At 39.0% G+C, this 24,794-nt stretch overlaps 2 protein-coding genes across 11 annotated transcripts in view; both read right to left on the bottom strand.

Moving 5' to 3' along the window:
* Positions 1 to 214: 214 nt before the first annotated feature.
* On the bottom strand, positions 215 to 8,783 carry tnnt2e (troponin T2e, cardiac). Of its 2 annotated transcripts, XM_008401066.1 has the most exons (17): positions 8,714 to 8,783; positions 8,512 to 8,623; positions 8,409 to 8,416; positions 7,427 to 7,450; positions 6,893 to 6,916; positions 5,538 to 5,552; positions 5,033 to 5,053; positions 4,371 to 4,391; positions 3,918 to 3,939; positions 3,786 to 3,846; positions 3,513 to 3,629; positions 3,328 to 3,405; positions 2,543 to 2,653; positions 2,339 to 2,451; positions 2,140 to 2,230; positions 844 to 881; positions 215 to 349 (listed from the first exon to the last, which is right to left on the bottom strand). In XM_008401066.1, exons 2-17 carry the CDS (start codon positions 8,595 to 8,597, stop codon positions 310 to 312), a joined length of 870 nt encoding a protein of 289 aa, XP_008399288.1. In that variant the 5' UTR covers positions 8,598 to 8,623; positions 8,714 to 8,783; the 3' UTR covers positions 215 to 309. The 2 variants fall into 2 exon arrangements, with proteins under 2 accessions (XP_008399288.1, XP_008399291.2); XM_008401069.3 differs by lacking the exons at positions 5,538 to 5,552; positions 8,409 to 8,416; positions 8,512 to 8,623; positions 8,714 to 8,783 and having other exon boundaries at positions 7,427 to 7,526.
* Positions 8,784 to 13,382: 4,599 nt separating this feature from the next.
* Positions 13,383 to 24,794, bottom strand: part of cald1a (caldesmon 1a) — a 133,529-nt gene continuing 122,117 nt past the window's right edge. For 7 of the 9 annotated variants that reach the window (XM_017302820.2, XM_008401058.3, XM_008401063.3 and 4 more), the window contains 7 exons: positions 22,555 to 22,598; positions 22,366 to 22,441; positions 22,080 to 22,217; positions 21,274 to 21,369; positions 19,750 to 19,818; positions 18,445 to 18,481; positions 13,383 to 15,310 (listed from right to left, as the gene is read on the bottom strand). In XM_017302820.2, the coding sequence (XP_017158309.1) occupies positions 15,297 to 15,310; positions 18,445 to 18,481; positions 19,750 to 19,818; positions 21,274 to 21,369; positions 22,080 to 22,217; positions 22,366 to 22,441; positions 22,555 to 22,598 (474 nt within the window). In that variant the 3' untranslated portion in view covers positions 13,383 to 15,296. Of the gene's footprint in view, positions 15,311 to 18,444; positions 18,767 to 19,359; positions 19,412 to 19,749; positions 19,819 to 21,273; positions 21,370 to 22,079; positions 22,218 to 22,365; positions 22,442 to 22,554; positions 22,599 to 24,794 lie in introns of all 9 variants that reach the window. The other 2 variants (XR_532757.3, XR_532756.3) reach the window with 2 other exon arrangements.

Here is a 24,794-nt window from a genome sequence, read left to right as displayed (position 1 = left end):
TTATTTTGAGTAAAATCTCACCTGCTTCATCAGACCTTTACTAGCATTCTTGGATAATTCACGGTAAAAACCCTGAAATTAATATTTTATTGCAGCAACTATCCCACACTGAAAAAATAAAAACATTTACCGGAACTTTGACATATATTCAGTTGGTGAAATTAAAATCCTAGGTTTTTTCAGGATTTTCAAGAAATACAACAAAACACACTGGTGCTCTAAAACCCAGAAATGTAGGTTTATTTCTGTCAACTTGTGTTTTGCTGCGACGCAAACTCCTGCTCAGGCGTCTTGTCTGGTTGGGGCCGTCTATCTCACCCTGCCTTTGGCCTTGCCTCTTCCTTTGGCGCTGCAAGTTAGACAGAAATGTTAGCACATTTATACAAATTAGCATCACAGTTAGCGTTGGACACTCAGGGATTAATTCACATTACATGAAAGAAAAACAAAACGTTAGGTAATTTAGTTGTCAAACACGTGGATAAAAATGAATAAAGGCAAACGTTACAGATTCTAGGGTTAGTTTGTTAGTTTGGAACAACTTCCCCCCATAATCAATGATTCAAATTTAGCATTTTAAATCTTAATTCATTCCAGCATGAAAAAAAACAATGTTTCTTCGTGATATAATGCGGTCTAGTCCATGCAGACTGGCTCTATTTTACTGATGTAAATCTTGCATTTAGCAGCTCTGCTACATGGCAGACAATGACTGTTCCACACAGAGAACCCTAACTTTTTTTATTTTTTAAAGTTTTAAGTCTACAAAAAAAAAAAATGCTCCCGTAGAATTAGTTTTTTCCAAGAGACGAGTGTATGAGTTTACAGACGGCTACTGCTTACCTCTGGGTGGCCTGAACCCGATTCAGGAGCAAGTTGATCTGTTGTGGAGGACAAACGGACTAGTTAAAGTCACACTGAATGCCAGAGGGAATCTGGTGGTGCTGAAGAAGAACTGAGACGCTGTTTGTTTCACTGATGGACGTCTAAATAATTCCTGACTGAACTCGATCATCAAGAAAAATCAGAGAGGAAAAGGCAACGCGATCTCAGAAATGAAACGTTTATCATCACTGGCTGTCAAAATGCAGCTTCAGCTGAGGAATGAATGAAGCCCCGTCTGACAAAATGATTTCAGCTCAACGCGAACGAGAGCGACAGCATGCCTTCAAGATGTAAAAAGGTAAACAAAAAACACAAAAAGCAAGTGACTTGTTAAATGGCAACTAGAATATTTCCATAAAGGATATCTTTAAAGATCTACGATAGAGTCAGCAATGCTGATATTGTTAGCGTATGTATTTGGAAAATAGGAATTTCCATTAAATACACCGCTTGGCCAACAAAAAAAAAAGAAATTATACTTTTGTGCTCCTCACCAAGATCAATATTTAGCTAATTATGCTCATGCTAACATTGCATATCCACTCCACTTATCTAAATGACCTTTTCACAACCATTTCAAGACCTGATTCCAATACTCAGTAACTTAAATATTAAATATTGTGTTTTAGACCTCTGGTGTATTCTCAGAAGTGTTACCGTAATTATAACCAGAACCATTCACACAGGAACCTTGCAGTTCCCATGATGTATTCAGTTCATTTTGGTGATTTTCGAGCAGATGTCTCAAAAAGACGCTCATCGAGTTTAATACCGTTAGCATAATTATCACTAATGCAAATTTCATGGTTGGAACACAGACAAGCTTATTAATCATAAAAAAAGAGTATTTACTTTGGCTCAGAAAGTCTAGTGTTTAAACTAGAGTTAAGTAAATTTGATGGAAAGATGTTAACAACATAAAGGAAAAGCGTAATGTGAATTACTGGAAAAATTTGTAATATATGCTGATTTTGTCACAACAGCAGGAGAGCTAACAATTTCCAGATAATGTCAAAACCAAAAGTTGCTTATATAAAAATATGAAATATTACCTGTATTTCCATCTGTGGGACAATAAAGGCCCCACAGATGGAAAATATATATTCCTCTGTATGTAATTGCTTAATCTTTGCTGTACTGACCAATAATAACTTGGTTTATTCAAACACATCTACTTCTCTGATGCTAGCTAATTGTGCACCGATTATTTATAAATAAATAATGTGTTATTTACTTTAGTTTGTCAGTACTCACGTCATATTTCTGTCTCTTGAGCGTCTCGGTGTAGTCGAACTTCTCGGCTTCCAGCATCATCAGCCACTGCCACAGCTCACCGGCCTTCTCCCTTTTAAACATCAGGCAGAAAAATCAGCGGCTGAAAACCAAAACCTGCTACAAACTCACACGACAGATGGCTTTTGATTAATGAACCGATGTCCTGCCTCGGACTCACTTCAGCTTGTCCTCGTTCAGATGGTCAATGGTGAGCGGCTTCCTCCGCTCTGCCAGGATCTTTCTCTTCTTTTCCCTCTCCGTTTGCTTCTTTGCTCCCTTCCTTCCATCTGGCTGCAAAATCAAAAAAAGGTGCAGGATGTTGTTTTTGATGGGTTTTTTTTAATTATTAGATTAAAAAAAAAAATGCTGAACTGTGACCGACCCTTTGCTGGCCACCATATTGTTGAGTCATGTTAGTCAAGGCCTTTTTCTTCTTGGCGTCCTCGTCTTGCTTCTTACGAGCCTCCTCTTGTTCCTTCCTCTCTTTTTCTTCCTGTCAAGCAAATAATGCAAAAATCCACCATCTTTACAGAAGCACTCCAAACCCGTTTTTCATCTAAAAAAGCCCACGACAAACCAAAAAACTAAGCAACAATAACATGACGTTTTTGTTTTTTGTAAGAAATCTGACATACATATATATATATATATATATATTTTTTTTTTTTTTTGTCAGTTTTCCTTCTCTCAATGTGTTAAATCCTTGACCACATAATAAGAATCACCTGCGCTGTGGCATGTTTGACAAGAGCAAGCTAGTCTTAAAGAGACAGTAGCATTTCACACATAAAACACCAACATTGTTCAGTTTGAGAAAACATGAAGGAATTTAATGTTTCCCACAAATATGTTCATGCTTTTTGAGCTTGAACTTTTCCCCCCCATTTTATGCTGCAACCACAAACATCTATATATTTCATTGACAATTTATGATACAGGAAAAACACACAGCTTTTATTTTATTTATTTTGTAATACAAGTGAAAGAGGAATTTTGTTTTACTCGTCTCTAACAACAATTAATTTTCTCCTGCAGATTAAAGCTGGTGTGAAACTCTAGTTTTTCTTTGGTGCCATCCAGAACTTTCCATGAGTAACTTTGGACCAATTTGAGATTCCTCTCCTGTTTACAACAATCACTTTAACCGCAGCTTCAAAAGGTACTCACAACCAAACGATTCTGCCTCTCTTTCTCCTGCTCGGTGCGGATCCTCTGCTGTTCAGCCCTCTCAGCACGACGCTTCTCCTAATCGTCCGCGCCCACACACACACGCGTGGGTACAAACAAAACGTAATTGTTTGCTGGGTGGTACATCACTTTGGCAGTGGTGCATGGTTCCATGGAAGACTTACAATCCTGTTAACAAGAGCGATGAGCTCCTCCTCGTCCTTCTTTCTCTGAATAAAGTGGGCCTCGATCAGAGACTGCAGCTCAGACAGATCTTTCTCCTGACGCTTCCTGTGGATGTCCTACAAGGAGGTCACACACGCACGCACGCACACACACACACTCAAATGGGGCCTCCACTCAAAACGTCCACCTTCATTGACACTTGGGTAGCTTTAAACATCAGTAGCATTCACCAGATGCTTATTTTTTTTCCAACCTTAAGCAGTTTGACTCACGTCAAAGTCAACTTTTTCCCCCTCTGGTATCTTAGGAACGGCGATGGGAGGAGCGAACGCCCTGCGAAGGAGCACGTCTGTTAGAATAATAAGAATCATTTGTACACTGGTAAAAAGGTGGTGAAAACTTACTTTGGTTTGGGCCTGGATTCATCTGTTATAACAACAAAAGAAAAAAGTATGTTTTGTTATATTTTTTTAACAGATTTACTGCAAATTAAAATGCTGTTTAATTCGCATAAAATGCTAATCGTGTATATACAGTACTCATTATTTAGAGCCGATAATAAAAAGCCCATATACCATGCAAAATAAATTGGTTTATAAATAATATAAAAGGGTAAAAATGGTTAATTTGTCTAGTTCTAATGCATCATTTTTCCTTTTCTTTCATGTAAAATGCTGCTCAGCGATCATGACTGAGTTTTGTTACCAAAACTCAATCCGGCGCTTAATGTATGATGTTCAATTAATTTAATAAAGTGCAGCAGTGTATTCAGCACTTTTTAATTAATTAATTTGTGTTTTTTTAACAGCGTGAATTTGCAGTCATGTAATGAGGAATTCACTGGTCGTACTTCATACCTTCATCTGCAGCTGGATGCTCTAAAGGAAAGAACAAGGAAAGAAGAGCGTCAAAAAGCAAAAGGGTGAAATCATCAATGACTAGAAATATTTCTATGACATTTTCTTCAGTTTCTGCATTTTTTTTAAAATTACAGTCTAATTACAATGATAACATGTAGCCCATCGTGGCCCCAATTCATGACACTACCACCGCTATGCAAACAAGTATGTCGCAGGTTTTTGTACTGAAATGTGGGAAAGTAAAATAATTTGCAAAGTTAACCAATCTGAACCAAATATTCTGCTTATATTTATAGAATTATTTGACTATACACAGAACTGGTCTCCAAGAGTTATTTCTCTTCAAGTAAAAATCGGTACAAATACTTTTGCACTCTTTACTAGAAAATATAAAGTATAAAACGTCCACATCTGAGGAGTTTATATGTAAAGCCATATTTTTTTTCGTTTAGGTAAAAATCACCTACGTGACATTATTATAAGTTCTGATTGATCTACTCAACTGTTAAAATCTCATACATAAAACACTGTCAGTGATCCTTAATAGCAAATATATCTTCCACCCATAAAGTTAAACAGTAAATCCCAGAACATCCACCATTCAGAGTGGAGTTCATTTGACGGCGTGTTTTTGAGAGTTTATAATATTGTAAACACACCTTCATCCGCAGCCGGAGCCTCTAACAAGAAAGGACAGAGGGAAATGTTAGAGCATCAACAGGCAGAATATAAATGGATTTCCTTTTATTACTTCCAAACCCCACATTACCGAGCTCTGATATTTACTTTATATATTCCGAAGTGAAAACCTTTCTTGCATGTCAGGGTGAAATGGAAAGCCTGAACTCATTCTGTATGCCATGTCACACCAGGGCATACAGGCAAGGCACAAAAGTCTTATCTTTTTTTTTTTTTTTTTTTTTGGATAAAGGCAGCTCTATTAAAGTGTGTTATCAGAATAAATCTGAAGCCAAGAGGGGAAAATAACAAGCTATTTGCATTTACAAGTAAATCCTTCCATAGCACAACATACAGAAGATTGAAAAATTAGTATTTGAGATAACAGACAAATCAGCTCGTAATGTCTTTCTGTCCAAACTGCACAACAGGAAAAAAACCCCCAACAAAAACATTGTAAGTTTGCACAACACAATTTAGAAGTACCTTCTTCTGCAGGCTCTTTGGAACGTAATCGGAGGAGACAGCATGAAATGGAAAACACATCATCAATAAACGTGGCTCAGGTCGCTTTGAAAGTGATTTCTACATTCAAGAAAACACGGGCGTGTATAACAAGATATTAAATTCAAGTTTCACATAAAGGATAAAGGAAGCCAGATGCAGGAAAACAGACCCAGATCATCACTGGGTTTCGTCCTCTCAGATGTTTAAAAGTTGTCTTGTTTATGTTCCTGACCAGCGTTGATGAATTGTTTCAGATGGTCCTGCTGACTAAAGACTGACCGGCGCGGAATGAATAAACACAAAAGTTAATGAATAAATGTTTTTCTCACTTTAAAGGTTTCAGTTTCTTTTTCACGACTTTGATTGTTTATATTGGGCTAAACATCACAATATTGACTCGGTGTAATAAGAATAATTTTGGAATTATGGAAGCAGAGTGGATTTTTTCAAAAGATTAAACATGGAATGGGACAGTTTTCTTGAGAAATGGTTTTAATAACAGGGAAACGCATCTTTGTTTTTGCAGGAGCACACAAATATACTGCAGTAATAAACCGTTATCTGCACAGATTCTCTAAACTCATTTAAAGTTTCTTACAAACGCACAAAAATTAAGGTGAAAGGCAGAAAACAAATCTCCATTCAGATCTTTGATTTCTATGTCTAGGAAGGTCAGAATAACTAAAATAACTACAGAACATCCAAATAAACATGTTAATGTATTTGCAGTGCCTCTACAAATCTCTGATCACATTAGTTTTATGTAACCTGGTTTATTGGTTTCTCTTTCATGCCTTATTATACATTTCAGGACATGTGGGTTGAAATTTTTTCAACAATATTTGAGGTTTTTAGACTGATTAAGCTCCCAGTATCCCGGCAAGAAAACTTTTAATCTGTAGTAAAGGCCGGCCAAAAGTTTTATGGGGCCCCAGAGGATATTTCAGTTTTGGGGGCCCATTTACATTTTGCTTGACCATCCACAGTTTGTGGCATTGGCACATGAATGGATGGAAGGATTTATCTAGGTTTGTTTGTAAACAGCTCAGATATCAGCCTGTTGTTTTTAAGATTAAAACCGGCACATTGATCATCTGATACATGATTTTTTTTTTTTTTGCAATCCAGAAAATCTCAAAGTGATTTTAGAAATCAGCTCATTCTTCTTATAATAGACTACAAATGAAACATTTTGATTATTTGTGTAGAAATTCACAAGATGAGTGCTCTTGGGGGCCCCCTGTGGTGTGGAGGTCTTATAATTTTGGCTGGCTCTGTGTGGAGTTCATGGTAAAACAAAAATAAGTAAAAAGAGGATTTTTTTTTTGTTTTACCTTCAGTAGTGGAGACAAGGGGCTCTGCGGAAAAAAAGAAGCAATACAAACATTAGATAAAAAAGTTTACATTTTACATAGTAACTACTCTGATTCCAGTCATGAAAAGTGGAAATAAACGAACCTGGTCTTTAAGTTATTCCTGCATATAGACGGCAAATGTCTCTTAAGTGGATTCAGCGACACGAACAAATGGATATCTCATTTAGAGTAAATTCATCTGATCCTCACTCTGCAGGCAGCGGCTGAGCAGCCAAACAAAGCAGTGATTACTGATGACTGGACTCAAAACGGCTAATGGGACTAAAACGAATGAGCAGCTATGAAAAGACAACATCATTTACAGTAATCTGCAGGTGGAGGCCGCTTTTCACAGATTTCACTCAGTCAGCTCTGTGTGCGTTATTTGCAAACGGCAGAGTGCCATACATTAGGCCGTTATAATATCAAATTAAGCGGTCGTCGTCGTAAATGTTATTACGGTTTGTACAAACGAGAGGCGAAACCATAAAGTATTTAAAAGACGAAAATTACCTTCTACTCCAGGTGGAGCTTCTTCTGAAGACAAGAATAAAAACAGAAAGAAAAAAAAACAGTCAAGCTCTGTTATTGCAGACATGACAAAAGACTTGCAGCAACACCCGCACACACATGCAAACACACTTTGCTGAGATTATACGACCCGAGGGGGTAAGCACAGAGCAGAATAAAAAGGCTGTGTTCACAGACAAAAAAAAAAGCCTGTTTTTTCTCTTTTCTTTGAGCCTTTATGACTGAGTGAACCAAATATGGATTAGTGGATCAATGGGACTCGGCAAACAGCTCCCAGCAGGAATCTGGTCACATCACCGTCTCTTGGGATGCATAAACACACACACACACACACACCACACACACACACACACACACACACACACACACACACACACACACACACACACACACACACACACACACACACACACACACACACACACACACACACACACACACACACACACACACACACACACACAAACCCCCCGCAGTGCTGGACATTTATCGTGAGCAAAGGTACAAACACAGAGGGATGAGCTTAGATCACCGTCTGTAACGCGCCCCAATAGATACTTGTAGCCTCAGACGGTAAAGCAGCTCTATGCTGACGTGTAGCGGCAGGATGGACTCGGAAAAAGTACACGCACATTTGTTTGGAAAGATGTGTCAAAAGAAGAAGAAGAAAAAAAAAAAGCCTAAAATTAGTTGTTAATTTTCCACACTTTAAAAGCATGCAGCCATCACTGCGCTTGACAAGCGAGGTGTTAGCATTCCGAATCCTGCTGTCTGCTTTTCCTCGCTGACAGCAGGCATGTAACTCCAACAAAGAGGCTGCACACGTGAAGCCTTCGCCTTCCCGTGGCTTCGTCTTCCACCTCAGCTGACATAATCAGGTCAGCCGCGTCTAAGAATGGAGGCTAGAAGTGACGAGTTTTTCTTTTTTTAACAAAAAGGAGCATCTTCAGAAGTCGTCACTTACCTTCCTCCCTGAAAAGAAATTAGGCAAAGATTTGAAATGATCAGAGTATCTGATTGTTTTGTTTTTATTGTGATAAAAAGCTTTAGAAGTGGATTTTACTTACCCCACCTCCTCCACTAGAACTTCTTCAATTACTTCTTCCTCCACAACTTCTTCCTCGACGACGTCCTCCACTGCTTCCTCTGACATTTTAGCTGATAGTTTCTTTAATCAAACTGAAGAAAAACAATCATATTACAGGGTTTCTTCAGGTTTCACCAACTCAAATTTAAAAACTTTTTTTTTTTAAGACGACAAAAATGTACCAAAGAATTTGCATATTTCATGTTGTAGTAGAGCCAAGATGTTGCTGCGCAGATTAAACGTAGCATCGTACGGGTTAACAAGAGAGGTGAGCCGGTGGTACAGAACGTCCGTCCAGAAAACTGATGATAAAAACGCAAAAAGATACGTAGCTAGCTAGCAAGGGTAGTTAGCAGCTAGTTAGCGGTAGCCTCAACCACCCCGAGTCACAGATGTTTGCCTGACAGAAAACGTCCCATGAGAAAAGAGAATACAAGATGAAATAGTCCCGTCACAACAAAATTAAATCACTGATTAATTAAGGCCAACTTGCAAGTTTTTGATTGAATTTAAGACATTTCAAGGCCATCATTTTAGATACATTGATTCAAGACTTTTTAAGGATGTGCGAACACCTTGTGCTCATAGAAACTGCTCACATTCATCACATCTTTTTAGACGGCTTAAGTTTTCCACGAATCTGATTAGTTACAACAACAAACTCATTTCTCAGATGTTTCCCTGCTGCGATTATTTACCTGGCTCCCTGTTTTTAATCACTCTAATGTTACAACAAGCCCTCGACAGATGGCTCCTTTCTTCCCCAGCGTTCGGAGCCTTTTATCATTTGTGCAAACAACAAAAACAACAACAAAAAAAAAAAAAAAGAGAGAGAGAGAGAGAAAATATCTTGGCGGTAGGGCTGTGAAGTTGGAACAGTAGTGGAGGGAGAAATGATTCTGCAGGCTGAGGCCCAGGGTGTTAAACAGCTCCAAGCCTAATCCGCAGTCATTTCCTCTTGGCGCTGATCAAGGCTGCAGGCAGCCGACGGAGGCCTGAGTGGCGCTCAAACTGCAGGGAACGCATGAATTTTTTAATGACCCACCGACGCATCTGAAGACGTGATGCGCTTGTTTTTGGGTTTTTTTTTAATCCTCACACTGGTTGATCAGGTAGCAGAGACAGCAGCTTTGAAGCAGCTTGTTGGAAAGAGATGCGCCCAGTTTTCAGATTTCCCGTCATCAGATCGAACAGAAAGTGCATATTTATTATTATTGAATCGTGACAAGTAGAGATGAAAGTTTTTCTCTTATTTACAAAATAGCTCAAGAGCAATAAAAGTTGACAATAGTAATTTTATTTTGTTGCCTCCATATTCATGCAGCGTAATGTTTTTCGGAGCACCTTACAGGATCCCTCAACTCCAACCAGCCTGGAATGCTAGATTTGTATGTAGGTGAAGATGTTTCAACTAATAAATTTACTAATATCTTTACTATTTACTAATATCGATCTTTTTTTAAATGAATTGGTCGTGCTGGTTTTTTATTTGGATGCACCACAGTAAAGAGGAGCACATGCTAAATGAAACCCATTTCCACAACTCTGATGAAAAACACAATTTGTGTCTTATAATGATGAGAAAGCCTTAATAATGAGATACAAGTTTTTGGGGAGTGGGCTTCCGTAGATTTGGAAAACATGGATGCATCCCTCCTCCCCCGCATCACAATTTAGCAAAACAATACATTTTCAGGCTTTAAAAGTGACAAAATGAGTAAAAATTCACTCTATTGATTATACAGGAAAAGGTGAACAGTTTCCTGCTATTGAATAAACAATTTCTCACAAAACATTTTTTGCTTTTTTCCCCTAGCATTGTCAGACTGGTTAAATAGTCAGTAAAGCGACCGACTTGACTGCATAAACAAATCAAGTCGGTCATAATTCGTGTCCAATTGTGAATACGGACCAAGATTTAACAATGACCAGAGGTCGCAAAGTCCTGAAAGGTAAAAGGAAATGAACTTTAGAAATCAATGTGCTTTTTACGACTCCCACCTTGTCCCACCTCTAACCGCTCCGTTTTATATACAGCCTCCATGTTCCTTTTTAGCAGAGGCGCTTCAGACATTGATCCAAGCATAGCAGTGACCTCTGGCTGCTGGAGATCAAGGTGAACAGGAGCAGACTGCATCAGCGCGCCCCGTCATTGGATTAGATGTCAAGATTTGATTGCACACAACACTTCCTTCAGAGATTTTTTTTCCAATTTTTTTTTTTTCCACAGGCTTATAAATCACACGATCATAAAATCCAATGTCAGAATGGCTGAAGGAGCGAAGGGGAGAGCGAGGGTCTATTTTTAAGAATAATAGGACGAGCTCTTGAACAGGTGCGGAGCAGCTCCTCCAGACAATGGCTCACCTCGTCTGTGCTCCAGTAAATCAGTGGGCCGGGTCCAAACATTCAGCGGGCTATTTATGTTGCTGCAGGTTTGACAGCCAGCTGCCAGTAATGGGGAGAGAGGGGACATTTTTACAACAACAGAACTGAGGAGAAGCTGATTTTGACTTTGAAACGAGCCAGATTCCTTCCAACACTGTAAAAGTTTGAATGCACATTTGAATCTAATTGGGTTTTTCTTCTTGCGACTTTAGGTTCTCAAAGTCAAATACTGTGGTATTTGATAGGGGCCAGTAGAGGTTAGAGCGGGGGAAGTCAAAGGTCGAGGAAGTGGGGAAAAGCATGGGATACGGATAAAAACCAGAAGATGCCGTTCAGAGTGGAACGGACGGAAGCCCCGGAGGCCCTGGGTACTGAATGCGCGTTTGGTTTAATGAACGCGGTCAGTTGGCGTTTGGCTGAAACTGTGGAACAGCACACCGTCCGACGGCGGCAGGAATGTTGCCGGTGCTGCTTTCAGCATTAAGGAGCATTAAGTCAAAGCCTGCAAAGCATGCCACCAACACAGCGGCCTCAGGGGCGAGCTTAGCACCTTCTTCACCCGCATATGCAGCACTCGGAATAAAAAGCAGGAAGAAAATCCCCACTAGAGCCAACTTAGGCCACTAGTTATATCTCCATTTCTGGCTTTTTAATACTGCGTGTGAAATCACTTGGTACGTCACGCTAATATCAGATATTACACCAATGTCTTTCGTGTTTAAAACCACGCCGAGAGCCGTCTTTTAGTTCTCTTTTACGGTCATGTTCATTTAGTTGTCCCCGAGGTCAAGGCCACTCTTACCTCTTACGCTATGCGTCCCCTGAAGAAGCGATGGGATTTAAGGGCAAGTGTTGTTCTTCCTCTTCTACATCCAGCCAAATACAAACTCAGTCATCCTCTCTTCCAACCAAACGGCACAACTTAATACAGCCCCGGGGGTCTCGTGACCGCATGTCTCTGCAATGACTGGTTGGGACGGTCCCTTCTATTGTTGGAGACAAAAGTCAGATGAGACGCACCTGGACCTAAATACAGCCTTCACATGCTGGGGGGGGGCAAAAGGAGGAGAAAGGGAGGGTGGAGAGTTGTAGCAAAATAAGACAGAAGAGATGATATAGATAATACAGATAGAATGGACAGAGGATCTTTGGAATCCGACTCGTCTTAACCGAGATGTTGCGATTGTGAATGTGTGCTATACAAATATAGAATTTGATAAATTTAATTAAAAAGTAAAAAATATATATCGTATTTTTTAAACAATGACAAACATTCTGACACCGTGTGAAAACCACGGGGAAAAAAAATCTAGGCTAGCTAGCAAAGGATTTCAGTTTCAACAACAAGCTAGCAGAATATGACAATTACAAATTCCACTTGCATTAATCTTGTTTTAATAGTGTATAATGAAGTTCATGATGCAATAAATAAATAAATAAAATAATGAATTTACCTTTATGTTGAGTAAGCTAGCTAGCTAGCTAGCTGGCTAACCAAGTAGCTGCTACTAAAGAACCATTTTGGTACATAAATGCACGTCAAACATTAAAAAATTTGTTCAAATTGCATAGTTCAAAATTACTTCTCAAATTATAATAAGCGTTGTCATATTTAAAACTTAATCATTTTAAATACCTTATTTTATCATGGATATTGATACATTCTTCAAATGACACAAATATCGACTGTTCTGATGTAATTTTAAGATGACTGTGAAAATGATAAAATGGTGCCTTAAAATGAGATACTATCTGCTTAAAGGAAGATATCCCTCCATCACAGAAACAGGCTTCCAGAAAAAACAGATATTACAACTTTATTTAATTCGTACTTTATAAACATGGAAACAGAGACTCAAAGGTAGGAAGTAAACATGGATGGAAGGGAGGCTAGATATATAAAGGAAACAATGTAGGGCGTATAGAGCACAAAGAAGAAAAGGAAACACGCAAAGAATTAGGAAAAGAAATAGAGGTTTTACATGAGTGGCTGGATGGGAAAAAAAGGAAGTAGGTCACCACGGAAAAAGGAACATCAAAAGACAGAAGATGGGACCAAAGAAAGGAAGAAGGAAATAAAGGAAAGAAAACTCAAGGAAGGGAAGAACAAAGAGGAAGAACTGAACATAAAAATTTGAAAAATGTCAGGAAGGACAAGATGCAACATAAAGGAACTAGGTAAGGTTAAATGGCAAAAAGAGGGCAGGAGGAAAGAAGAGAGGGAGAAGAAAATTTAAGAAATGGAAAATGTTGTATTCCGTTTGTCCATATGTGGAAAAGACAAAGAAAATTCCAGACTTTTTTCTGACTGGAAAGGAATCCTGGCTTTTCAATCCATTTCATCCATGGTCTTGGTATTTACATTGTAAAAACAGCTTACAGGTAAACCAAAGGGAAAAATAGCGACTATGAACAAAAGAGAAGCTTGAATACTTAATGGAAGACATGAAAAGAGACTATAACTGGAATACCTCAATGTCTTTATTGTTGCAGTTGAGTCAGTCCATGGTACAATGTTACAAACATCCATCCACGTTTATGACACCGAGATACAGAATAAGATACAAGTACAGATGTGTGTGTTGCATAGGCTTGGTGCTACACAAACAAGTGCCTGGTAAAAAATTGAAAAAGAAAAGCATAAAAAACATCAAAAAAAGGACACGATTGTAACAAAAAAAAATACAGCACAATAAAACCACTGTATTACAAAAAAAAATAAATGTCACATTAATTCACTCTTTATAAAATATTTTGGTCAAGCCCCCTGCTTTTTTAGAGGAGCCACAGGAATGTGATTGTCAGACTGTTGAGCAGTAACGTTAATCAATTTAATGCCCCGACAAACCGATCATGTACTAATCAAAGCTTGTGCCGCGCCGACGATATGAGCTACATAACATGTCAGAGAGAAAAGTAAAAAAAAAAAAAAAAAGAATCACAGAATCTTTGTTGAGATTCTTTCATCTTCTGTTGCGGTCGGAAGGCGAGAGGTTCTACATAGTGGTAAATATCCTTAAACTGCTAACTCGTTACATTGCTCGAGCAGAAGAGGCGTGGAAGAGATTACTGTAAAAGGCAGAATACAAAACTTGGTCTTCTTTGCACAGTTTCCGTACATAGCACAGCTTCAAAGCAGCGAAGGCACCACGAGCTTTTCAAACAGGAATGTAGGAAGATTTTTTTTTTTTTATCGTTATTTTTTTTCACAGCACTGCGGTAACGGATGTCCCCCCTTAGAGACTTGCTCCATTTTTTTTTTTTTTTTACTCTCTTTGTCGCACTTAAATAAATAAGGACATAAAAAGGGGGAAATTACATTTTTGCATAGGGACAATTTGGGTTTGGATAAGGTTATTTACCCCAAATTAAAAAATACAAATAAAAATGATATCACTGCTTGGAAAATTCATTTTGTACCTTTACTTACAATTTGTGTTTGATGTGAGGAATTTAAGTGGGACAATAATAATAAAAATCAGGAGAAATCAGTAAGGAGGCAAACACTTTTCGCAGTGCTGTACAAAGTGATCAACAAAAGCTTTTAAGAAAAAAAAAATACATAACAGCCAGATACGATAAACCACATTAAAACTTAAATTAAAATGACATAAAGGATAATAATAAGTCATAATGGCCTTCTGAATATTCAGTAATCCTTTCACCTTCACAATTAACCGTCTGTTGGTGAAGTTTTCCATCGTAAATTAAAAAAAAAAAAAAAAAAAGCAAAAAATACCTTCTAGGAGCGTAGAGATGTTATACATGATACAATGATACTCAAAACGTCACATGTGCTAACTTATATTACTCAGACCTTTCCTCTGCTATTGTTAAGACATAATTAATACAAGTGAAATCCGCTAAAATCTAGAAGTGCTTACATTTCTATCCTGAACTGGTGGCTGCTGAGTATAAAATAGCGATGTGTGAAGCCGTCTCTTTAAATATAAATTAAAAAAGAAAAAAAAAAAAAACAGAAAAAATTAAGGAGAGATGGAAAGTAAGCTGTAAGAGGGAGAGATCTGGTTTCACTCGTCTTATTTGGAACGGGGAGGAACTTAAAAAGTGGAGGAATCTAAAAATCTAAAATGCTGATTGGGAACTCATTCAGGTCTAAAAATGTCCAAATTTCACAGCGTTTTTCTTTTTCTTTTTCCCCCCCCCTCTTCTGTTATTTTCAGAACCTAACCCATTGTGCAAAAAGTACTACACTTGGCAAAAATGCAGGAGGTGTTTTCAGTACAGTGTGGCGTCACTCCTCGTAGGGATCTGGTCGTTATTTGGTTCTTAGGGGGGGGAAAAAAAAATAAAATTGTTCAAAAGGTAGAATCTTGGATTGTCGTGGTCCCCAGCTTTAGTGGCTCCTTTAAGACATTAGTGTCCCATACCTGGTGAAAGACACGATACAAGTCCATCAGTGGCAGACAGGTGTGGGTTAATGGCTGATGGTCAGACACGCGGGGTCGAAGTAAATAAAGAGCACAGCAAGGAGCTGGAGTCACGTAGTTGCATGCAGACAACGTGTCATTCAGAGGGCAACATTACGCAAGCAGCGGCTTGGAAAAAGGAGTCATTTGGTCAAACCTCAGTGTATTTTGTTGCGATTTTAGGTGACGGAGAGTTTAATCCATAACTTTGAAATGGAAAGACAGATTTTTAACATTTTTTTGCAAAGTAACAGTTGGAAAATGTGGCGTGGGTTTATATATACAGAGCAAGGATTCCTCTTTTTAGCATGCTTTGATTTTCATTTTGGATATCTTTGCAACAGATTTTAGCCGTACAATTTGGAGAATATACACTTGGTCATGTTGTCGCAATCGTTGGTTGCATGAGAAAAATTATGCAAAAACTGCACATCAACCTGAACACCATGCACGGGGATGGTGATGGCAGCATCATGCTTTCCTTTACACAAGTTAGATCACAATATTCCCCCCCCCTAAAATCTGAAAACAAGTAAAAAGTAGTCTAATTGCACTAGCTTTAAAAATCAAAACATCACATTTACAGAATCTATCTTTTTAGACAAATGTTTCTCATAGTTAGGAAGGGTAAAAGTGTCTCTTTGAATTGAAAAGGTTGCCGACTCCTGGATCAATGCATTTTCACTTGTTAGAAGCGGCCTAATTAAAGTCTAGACCTAAATTCCAATGAGAATATGCTCCAAGTCTTAAACGATCCTTTGCATTGAACATGTCTGCTCTTTAGTTATTCTGAATAGTATCTAGATATGCTAATCTGGCAGAGACACAATAGAAGTAGTTTTGCAAAGTACCGTCTTGAGTGAGGGTGAATACAAACACACTTTGGTTTTTTTCAAAAATATGTGCTACTTTGTTTTAATCGAGCAAATGAAGGCTCTACAAAACACAGACTTTTATGGATGTAACATGATGAAATGCAAAAATGTTAAAAGGTTATCATTAGATATTATTAGATGAGCAATGCTAACTGTGATGAGCTAGCAATATTTTCAAAATGAAACCATTTCAAGTAAAGCTTATTTTTCCACATATGCTGCCAACGTGTGCACGCCTGTGTGTGTGTGTGTGTGTGTGTGTGTGTGTTTTGCAGCGTCAAACGTCCACCAAGGTCCTGCAGCCGGCTCTGGGTGAGAAATCCGAAATCTGTACAAATCCTCTGTCATCCTCTAAGTCGGCCTGAAATGGTGCACTAATCTGCAACATACCAGCCATTAATGTGTCAAAACCGGCCTGGCAGGAGCTCCGCTTCTAACACTCATCGGGTCTAGAGCAGCAAAAGTGGAGCCGTGCGTGAGTGAAAAAGCTAAAAGGTTTGAGTGGCGTCACAATGGCTGCTGAGTGTGTTTATAGAAGCAGGAGGAAGGAGGGGAGCATGCATGTGTGTTGTCCCCCCCGTGCACCGAACAAGCGGCGCATTACATCGACATGTACAGAATCCATCAAGGCCAAAGTTCTCGCCTGCCTGACTGCCGGAGGGGAGCGGAGGTGGCGGTGGAGTGGAGGAGAGGAGGAGAGTGAGGGACTGCGGTCCGATTTTAAAATAGCAAGCAATGTTTAGGTGGCATCCTAAAAGGCTGTGGAGTCAAACAAATGGCACCCTGGAAAAAGACAGCAGGGAGGGCAGTGGTGTGGCCAGTTTTCATTTTAAGGACACGGTGCTGTGTAAATCAGAGCTCTGTCGACAATTTAACACGTGTCGCAAAAAGGTCACTAATCTTCACGTGAACATTCGAGGGGGAAAAAAACTGGGAAAAGGTGGTACTTTAAAAAAAAAAAAAAACATCAATGAACTTTGCAACCCTCTTTGGTTGGAGAGGGTAAAGTGACAGCTTGGAGAAAGAATATGTCCACTCTGCTCTTTAGAAATCTGGTGCTCTCTGACCAGATTTGTAAGGACTAAAACGTATTAGTCCTTTGTGAGGCATGAAATTTTAGGTAATGGAGATAAAACTGCTTTAAATTTAACAGGAGAATTTTAAGGTTACATGTGGATAAACGTTTTTTATTTTGGGTCAACTTTCCAGAAAATCTCCTTCAGACGCTCCCAGAAATACTTTTTTGCTAAATGGTATAGATATACATATTTTCACTTATATTTAGGAACTGATATAAGCTACTTTTTTTTTTTTACTTTCTGTTACAGCAGATTAATTTTGTCATTTTTTCTTTCCTCCTGTAGAAAAATGCTACGGCTAACAACGTTTTGCTAGCTTCTCATTTTATCAACAAATAAGACTTTACACTTATTTTCTTTAGCTTATTTAGATGCTTATATGTCAACAAGAACAAGTATATGTCATTTCAAACTCACATTCATCTGCACTACTAATTTTTTAGCTAGCCGTGCTGCAATGCTAATGCTACCGTGTTTCCCCGAAAGTAAGACAGTGTCTTCTTTAAAAGATTTTTATTTTTTGAAAGAGCTTTTAGCTCTTTCAAAAGTAAGACAGTGTAAGAAAGTAAGACAGTGTCTTACTTTCTTTTTATCCCCAAAAGCCCTACTATGTCTTACTTTCGGGGTATGTCTTATATTGGAAAAAAATTGTCGAATTTTTTGTTTTAACCATAAAATTAACATTTATTAACAACCTGAACAGTATTGTATTCACCACAAAACAGTTTTATAAAAGGAAGTGCAGGGGACGGCACGGTGACGTATGGAGAGGGGGACGGTGCGGACGTGGGCAGGAGGCGGCGCGCAGCTAGATGAGAGGGAGGTGGCAATACCCCCGTGTTTCCCGAAAGTAAGACATATGTCTTACTTACTTTCGGGGTACGGCTTATATTAGCCGACCCCCCTGAAACCCCCAATACGTCTTACAATCGGGGTGTCTTACTATCGGGGAAACACGGTAGCTACTTTAACGAGATAACCGGACATCAATTTCCAAAACAGCCATAAAAATGATCAAATTCCTGCTAAAAGCTCTTTCAAAAAATAAAAATCTTTTAAAGAAACTACTAATTGTTTTGTTAAAAAACCCTTTAGGCTTGCAATAGCAAGCTAACCCTTATATCGCCTACCTAAGACTCACCGTTAGCGACTGATTTGGTCTCTCCTCTGCCTGCCATCTGGAAAAAAAATCACAACAAACTGAAGGTTATAAAGCAGCAAAGACATGGAAATTTAATAAAAACATACCTGGAACTACTTACTACAAAAATACATCCACCTCTCCAGTTGAACCATTTTTCCTTACATCACACTGTAAGCTAACAATGAGCTTGCTAACCACTACCCTGCTTCTCCACAGCCCAGACCACAGAACTCATTACAGCAGACGGGTCTGCTGTTGCCCAAGTATGAAAAACTGACCGAGACACTTTGCAGAATATCCTCGACACACACTTTTCTTTCTGCAGTAAAAAACAAAAGTTTTATATAAAATGCTGTGACGGTATTTGCAGTCTTACAGATTTTTATTGTTTTTTTCACTCAAAATGTTTCAGATCATCGTAGAAGGAAGTCTGTAAGGGTGCAGATTAAAAAATGTAAAAACAAATTCACCAACTTTGGCAACAAAACATTCAGCGAAGCTGAGCGTAGAGCTGTGATTCGTGGCCAACAGAAGCTGGAGCAGTGCGACGTGACAAAGCCACCCATGAAAAGCGTGAACACCCTGCGTTTGGACACCGGTCACCCAGTCACAGCGGCGATCTGTGTCGATGGGTGTCGAGATGACCGGACTTGGGCTTGATTTATACGTTTTGTCTTTTCCAATGAGCCCGACTCTTGTTTATTGCTCTAAATTCCAATCAAGCCCGTAATAAATGTCTGAAACTCATGGGCGCCTTATTGTTATTGCGAGTATAATAAGCAGTGGTGTCCAAACAAAGCAGAACAGAATGCAGCTGTGTCCGTGACAAGAGAGCAAAACAGCGTGACAGCAGAGCGTGGGGTCATTCTAGGACAGGCATGTTGAGGAAACGCAGATTAATTACTCCTTTACCTCTCCAGGCTTATTCCAGATTGAATGCCGAGGTCAACTAGCTGTGAGAGTTCTTTAAAACAAAAACAAACACGAGTGATTGTTACTTCCATTCCTGCTACGGCGGGGTCAAAATAACGTGAGATTCCGGCTCCTTCCCCCCCACCTCCGCCTCCGCTTTAGCGAAACATTCTCTTGAGTAGCAACAACTGGACACCGAGGACAAGCCTGGAAAGCTTTCCAAGACCACAAACCACTTCATGGCATAGTTAAGACTTCATCTGGATGTTGTAATGCTCAGCTAGCCTTTTTTTTTTCTCCCCCCCGCCCCTTCCCTTTTCCGATCTGGTCCTCTAATCACCCGGCTCATGTTAGAAGAAGACAGAGTGAGCGGAGATCAATAGGAGCTACCTTTGTTGGAGTGGCGCCTTTGTTTTCCCATAGACTCCTCTTGTTGGTGACATCAACGGGTTTCAGGTCCTGTCGGAGTGAATCGGGGAACAAAAGGCAGGGACAGAGCGATTTATCTGTGGCGCTCGGCAACTGTAGATCTGTTTGATTTAGACTGAAGCAACAGATAGCTGGGAGAGTGAGGAGGAAGGGAAAGCTGGAGGAGTGTTTGTTTGTTCAGAGGAAGTGGAAAAACGGAAACCTCATTCCAAACCCAACACCATCTTACTTGAATCTGCTGTAAGGTTCGAACTCTGTTCTCGGTTTTTTTAGACTCGATTTCTTACACAAATGTCCTCCTTCTCCTCTTGATTCCCTTACAGATCTCCCAGAAAACACAAAATATTTGCAAAAATCTAATGATAAATTATCAGTACACTTGAAATATGACAAAATCAACTTACAAGTAACTTTTCACCATGAAATAGCAGTCAACAACTCCTTAATATTGCTCAGCAATCGGCAGATTATTGGAACAAGTACTTTTTTCAAATCAATATTAAGGAATTATTGACTTGTATTTCTTACCGAAAAGTTTCTAGTAAGTTAGTTAGTTTTTCTCTTATTTGCACTGGAAACTAGGCAAAAGAAAATACCTGGTAAGATTTTGTGTTTTTGCAGTGTGGTAAGCGCAAACATTTTCAGGCCATTGATAACCAACAAAGAAAATAGCCAACGAGTCTTTTACATCACGGTTTATTTAATTTCGCCCACTATTTTTTTTTGCAGAACTGTTTAATTCAGCCACACTGATGGTTTTTGGATCGGATGGATGATTAATCAACCTTGAGGTAATCACGGATAACTCAGAATTTAACAAAAGCGGCAATTAATTTTTTCACATATAATCAACTTGCTTTTCAAATCTTTTACTCTCAATACATAAGATCATCCTTTTAAAACCACTTTTTTTATTTTAGTGAGACAAAAAAGTAGAAATAGAAGAAATCTGTAAGGGGTCATTTAATTTTTTTCCAGTGCGTTTAACAACAAACTATCATCAGATAAAACCGCATAATGAAAATGAATCATAATAAAGTTTTAAAACTGCATGACGGAGTGCACCCAACTGCTGTCGACAGTTTCCATCTGTATGTTGAAATGACAACTATATCTGTGGCCACCAGGTGGCGCCAACTAGATGACCAGACTGTTCCCTGAAACAAAGTCTGCTTTGCAGGGAAGAGTCAGAAACTTTTTTTTTTATTGAAAGGGATTAGATGTTGCAAGATGAAAGCTCTCTTGCAAAACAAGATAAAAAAAAAGGGGATAGACAAAAAGAAAGGAAAAAAAAAAAACTTTCCGGTTCAAATCTTTTGTTATATAATGTAACGGATGCCCAGAAACTAGAGGAATCATAACCCACAGCAGGGTAGCTGATTAGGACATTTCTCTCTTAATATACTTGTGTAAATGTTGCGGTTTATAAACCACTGAAAGCGCCTCTGAGCTGGAGCTGCAGTATATTTCCTGGCAGTGACCTACCGTTGGCCTTCCTCCTGACGTCTTGCCGCTCTCTGGGGTTTTATTCAGCCAGTCGTTGATGCGGCCCGCCACGCCCGTCTTTATAACAGCTGCTTCCTGTTTGAGCAAGGTCAAAGGTCAGCCAAAGTTGCAGTATTCTTGCCAATTCAGCAGTATTCACACTTGGCGTTTTGTAATGTCGTGCAAGTTTGACAGATAAGGAAGTGAAATGCTCCTGCCTTTTACCATCACCTAATAAGTAACGCGTCCAGTTATAGCTCTTAGTCATCAAGCAAAATGCAATGTGTGGTAGAAAAAAAACAAAAAAACATTGCACAACACCCTGAACACACCATCTCTACAGTGAAACATGGCGGTGGTAGTATTATGCTTTGGACATATTGTACTACAGGAAAGAAGATTTATTGAGATAATACTTGAAATGTGACGCTTGCAGATGGACTCCATTCAATCCAATTGAGTCTGAGGCTTCATACAAAAAATACATTAATTAATAAAAGACAAAAATTTAACTCTCTAGAGTCGGGTTTTGACTAGAGCTGAAACATTTTCCTTCAATTGTCCCAGAATGCCTTGCTGCTTATAAAAAAAATGGATATTTTAGGGTAAAAGGGATTTACATAACTGATAAAGAGAAATATCCCATAAAAAAACTTAGCTGTAATTGCATCAAAAGCTGGTTCTATAAAGTGTTGACACATGGAAACTCAAGAATAATTTTGCACTTTTGTCCAGGCTTTCAATTGAGGTGGCAAAATTCAAATATTAATTGGTATCATTTTTTTTGTAGTTTTCTTTCTTTTTACCTTAAAAGTGCTTCCAGCACCTCCAGGTGAACTGAACACGTTGCCTTTCTCCCACATGCTCTTAATGTTTCGTACGTCAGTGACCATGGGAAGATCCAACACGGTGGAGCGAGGGGATTTGGACTCCTTGTTCTCTCGCTGCGGAGACGAATAGCGGCCGGGTTAAACAGGGATGGCAGCTGTAGCCGTGACTGAACCATGTTTTATTAAAAAGACAAGATTTCGTACCCACCCAGTGCCATTTTGTCCCCGTGAATAATGAATAAATAGCCTTAAAACAACTGACCTGAGCAGCTGAGGTGTACTGCTCCAGCCGGTTGTCTATCTTGGACACCACAGGAGAATGAGACGCCTTCACAGAGCTGCAGAGACGACATGCTTTCACATTAATATGTCGAACCTAAATATTTCAGATCAAGCTAATTTTAATATCAAACAAAGAGAATCAAAAGGCAATTTTTAGATGAAGTTCTACCTTTTCTGTGCCGACTTGTTCAGGAATTCTGCTCTTTCTCCAATCTGGAAAACAAGATAAAAAACGAGTTAGAAATATTGCTTTTGTACCTAACTTGGACATTATTCCATACTAATTGTGGATGAAAGATTTTTCTCACGTAAACATTGAGGACAAATCTAAAATCCAAAACTTGATTGAGCTCATCAAAAAAAGTCCCTCATTGTTCCCTCTGTGTGCAAAAGTTGCTCTCCAAACAAGCACACACATGCAGAAAACACAAGACAAACAGAGCGGGCTCTTTCCCTTCCCTGCTGTAGAACTGTGGGAATCTCAGAGGGGTGTTTATGATATACACAACACGAAGACTTAAAGAGGAGGCCGCATTCCTCAGTCACAACGTTCAGTAGATGGACAAAAGACAAATGCTCAGAAAATGCTCTCGTTTTTCCCTTCTTTTTCTCCCCCCTAACCCCTCCTGTGAAAACAGACCTTTTGCTCGGCTGCTACCGAATGTTGAAGTTCCAAAAATAGTCTCCCAACAGGAAATTCCCCATTCTCAGACGCGTACTTTTTTTTATTTTTATTTTTTATAAAGAGCTGCTTCCACCCGAACGCAGTTAAAGTAATCCTGTTAACCCTAATCGCTTTCCTGCACATCCCTGCAGCCTGTCCTTCATTTGGCCTGCTGTCCGTCTCTGCTTTATCTACAGCACCAACCAGGGTTATGCTGGTTGACGGATGATAACGGAAATGCGAGCACTTGGAGATGCGGGTTGCGCCGTGAGCTTTTTCCAAGCAGTGAGGCATAATTATCTATGCTTTTAATGGAACAGGATGCATAAAAATCGCCGTTGTCAACAACAACAAAAAAAGAGGAGTGTACTGGGAAAAAAAAAAAGAAAATGGGGGGAAAAAAGTGTATATTCTCAATTGCATGCTTGTATTTTTTGAAATCTGAAATAGGCTTTTGACAGGTTTCACTGAGGCATGAAATTCACTCAGCACATAAATTGAGCAGGAAATTGCTCAATTTCTGGATGGAATACAAAACAAAACAAAACAAAAAAAAAAAGCCAATATATCTCAGCTTGTGCAATTTTACATGGTACAACCGCAGCTAGATGAAATTGATTCAACTCTTTTTAATACAATGCCTCCATTTATAGGACTGGTACACCTAAAAGATAGAACAAGACATCACAAAGGCCATAATAAAAGTATAAAGCTGTATTAGTCAATCTGTACACATTACTGTAACTGTTTTAGCCACACTGCTAACTCTCCAGGTGTTTCTTAGCTGGCTAGCTCCTTAACACAAATGTTAGCAACCATGTCGCAACTGAACTGTTATTTTGTTGTTGAATTTCCCACACTCTGCTACCCTTAAAGTGAGACAAAAGAACAACATATTTTTTAATCTCTCTTTTTAGCTAGGTAGGTAGCTGACTAGCTAGCTAGCTAGAGTAAATAGCCTGCTTTTGTTAGCTAGCTGGCTAGATAGCAGATTTGGCATTGAAGGAAGCTGCATCATGTGGATCTGTTTACCTATTACACTGCTGGTATGTGATCAAATTTATTTCTCAATTTTTTTAAGGAGCCAACAACTGCACTCTGGTTATTTTTTTCAAAAGATATTTGTTTGCCAGTCATTAAACAAAAAAATTGTTTAGCGTTTCAGTTAAAACGACTGTTTTCGATGCCGTGGCTGTAGTATGCGACAGCATTAGCATTATATTTAAGTAGCCTCTCGGATAATACTGGATTCATTTTTTGGAAACTGTTACACTGAAGTCATATTCCTGAGTGGGAAGGTTTGGGACTGCCAAATATTCCCACATATAGTGAAAGTTGAAGGAAAAACTTTTTAATAGCCGTTCTGATGGTTAGAACTTTTATTTTCAATACATTGAAAATCGGTGACAATGTCTCACATTTCTGTGATATTAACCGTATAGATGTTTAAACTGCTGCAAGCCACAATTTCTAAGTGCAGTTGTGTAAAAATGCACACATTTCAACAAAATCACAACCTTAAGTTCCTTCATTAGCAATCTTGTACCACATGCAAACACACATGCATAAAAACACCCCCCAACACACATGCACAACAGTACCTACAGTGAACATGATGACAAAGTAAGGCTGTGTCTGAAAGGTGGAGAATTGAAATTTATTTACAACCCGGCGACATTCAGGACTCCGGTGTGATCAGAGCTCACCATCAGAGCCCTCATTTAGTCTGGGGGTCTCTCTGAGCC

The sequence above is a fragment of the Poecilia reticulata genome, chromosome 23 (genome assembly GCF_904066995.2).
Source record: "Poecilia reticulata chromosome 23, P_reticulata-male-v2, whole genome shotgun sequence".
NCBI lineage: Eukaryota > Metazoa > Chordata > Actinopteri > Cyprinodontiformes > Poeciliidae > Poecilia > Poecilia reticulata.
Note: the sequence above shows the minus strand (reverse complement) of the source record. Positions and strands in the feature narration are given on the sequence as shown.

Coding starts and splice junctions, on each gene's coding strand:
- tnnt2e (XM_008401066.1), bottom strand. CDS start 8,597: ATGTCAGAGGAAGCAGTGGAGGACGTCGTCGAGGAAGAAGTTGTGGAG. Junction 3,406..3,512: donor TCGCTCTTGTTAACAGGATT/GTAAGTCTTCCA, acceptor GCGGACGATTAG/GAGAAGCGTCGTGCTGAGAG. Junction 2,452..2,542: donor AATATGGTGGCCAGCAAAGG/GTCGGTCACAGT, acceptor TTGATTTTGCAG/CCAGATGGAAGGAAGGGAGC.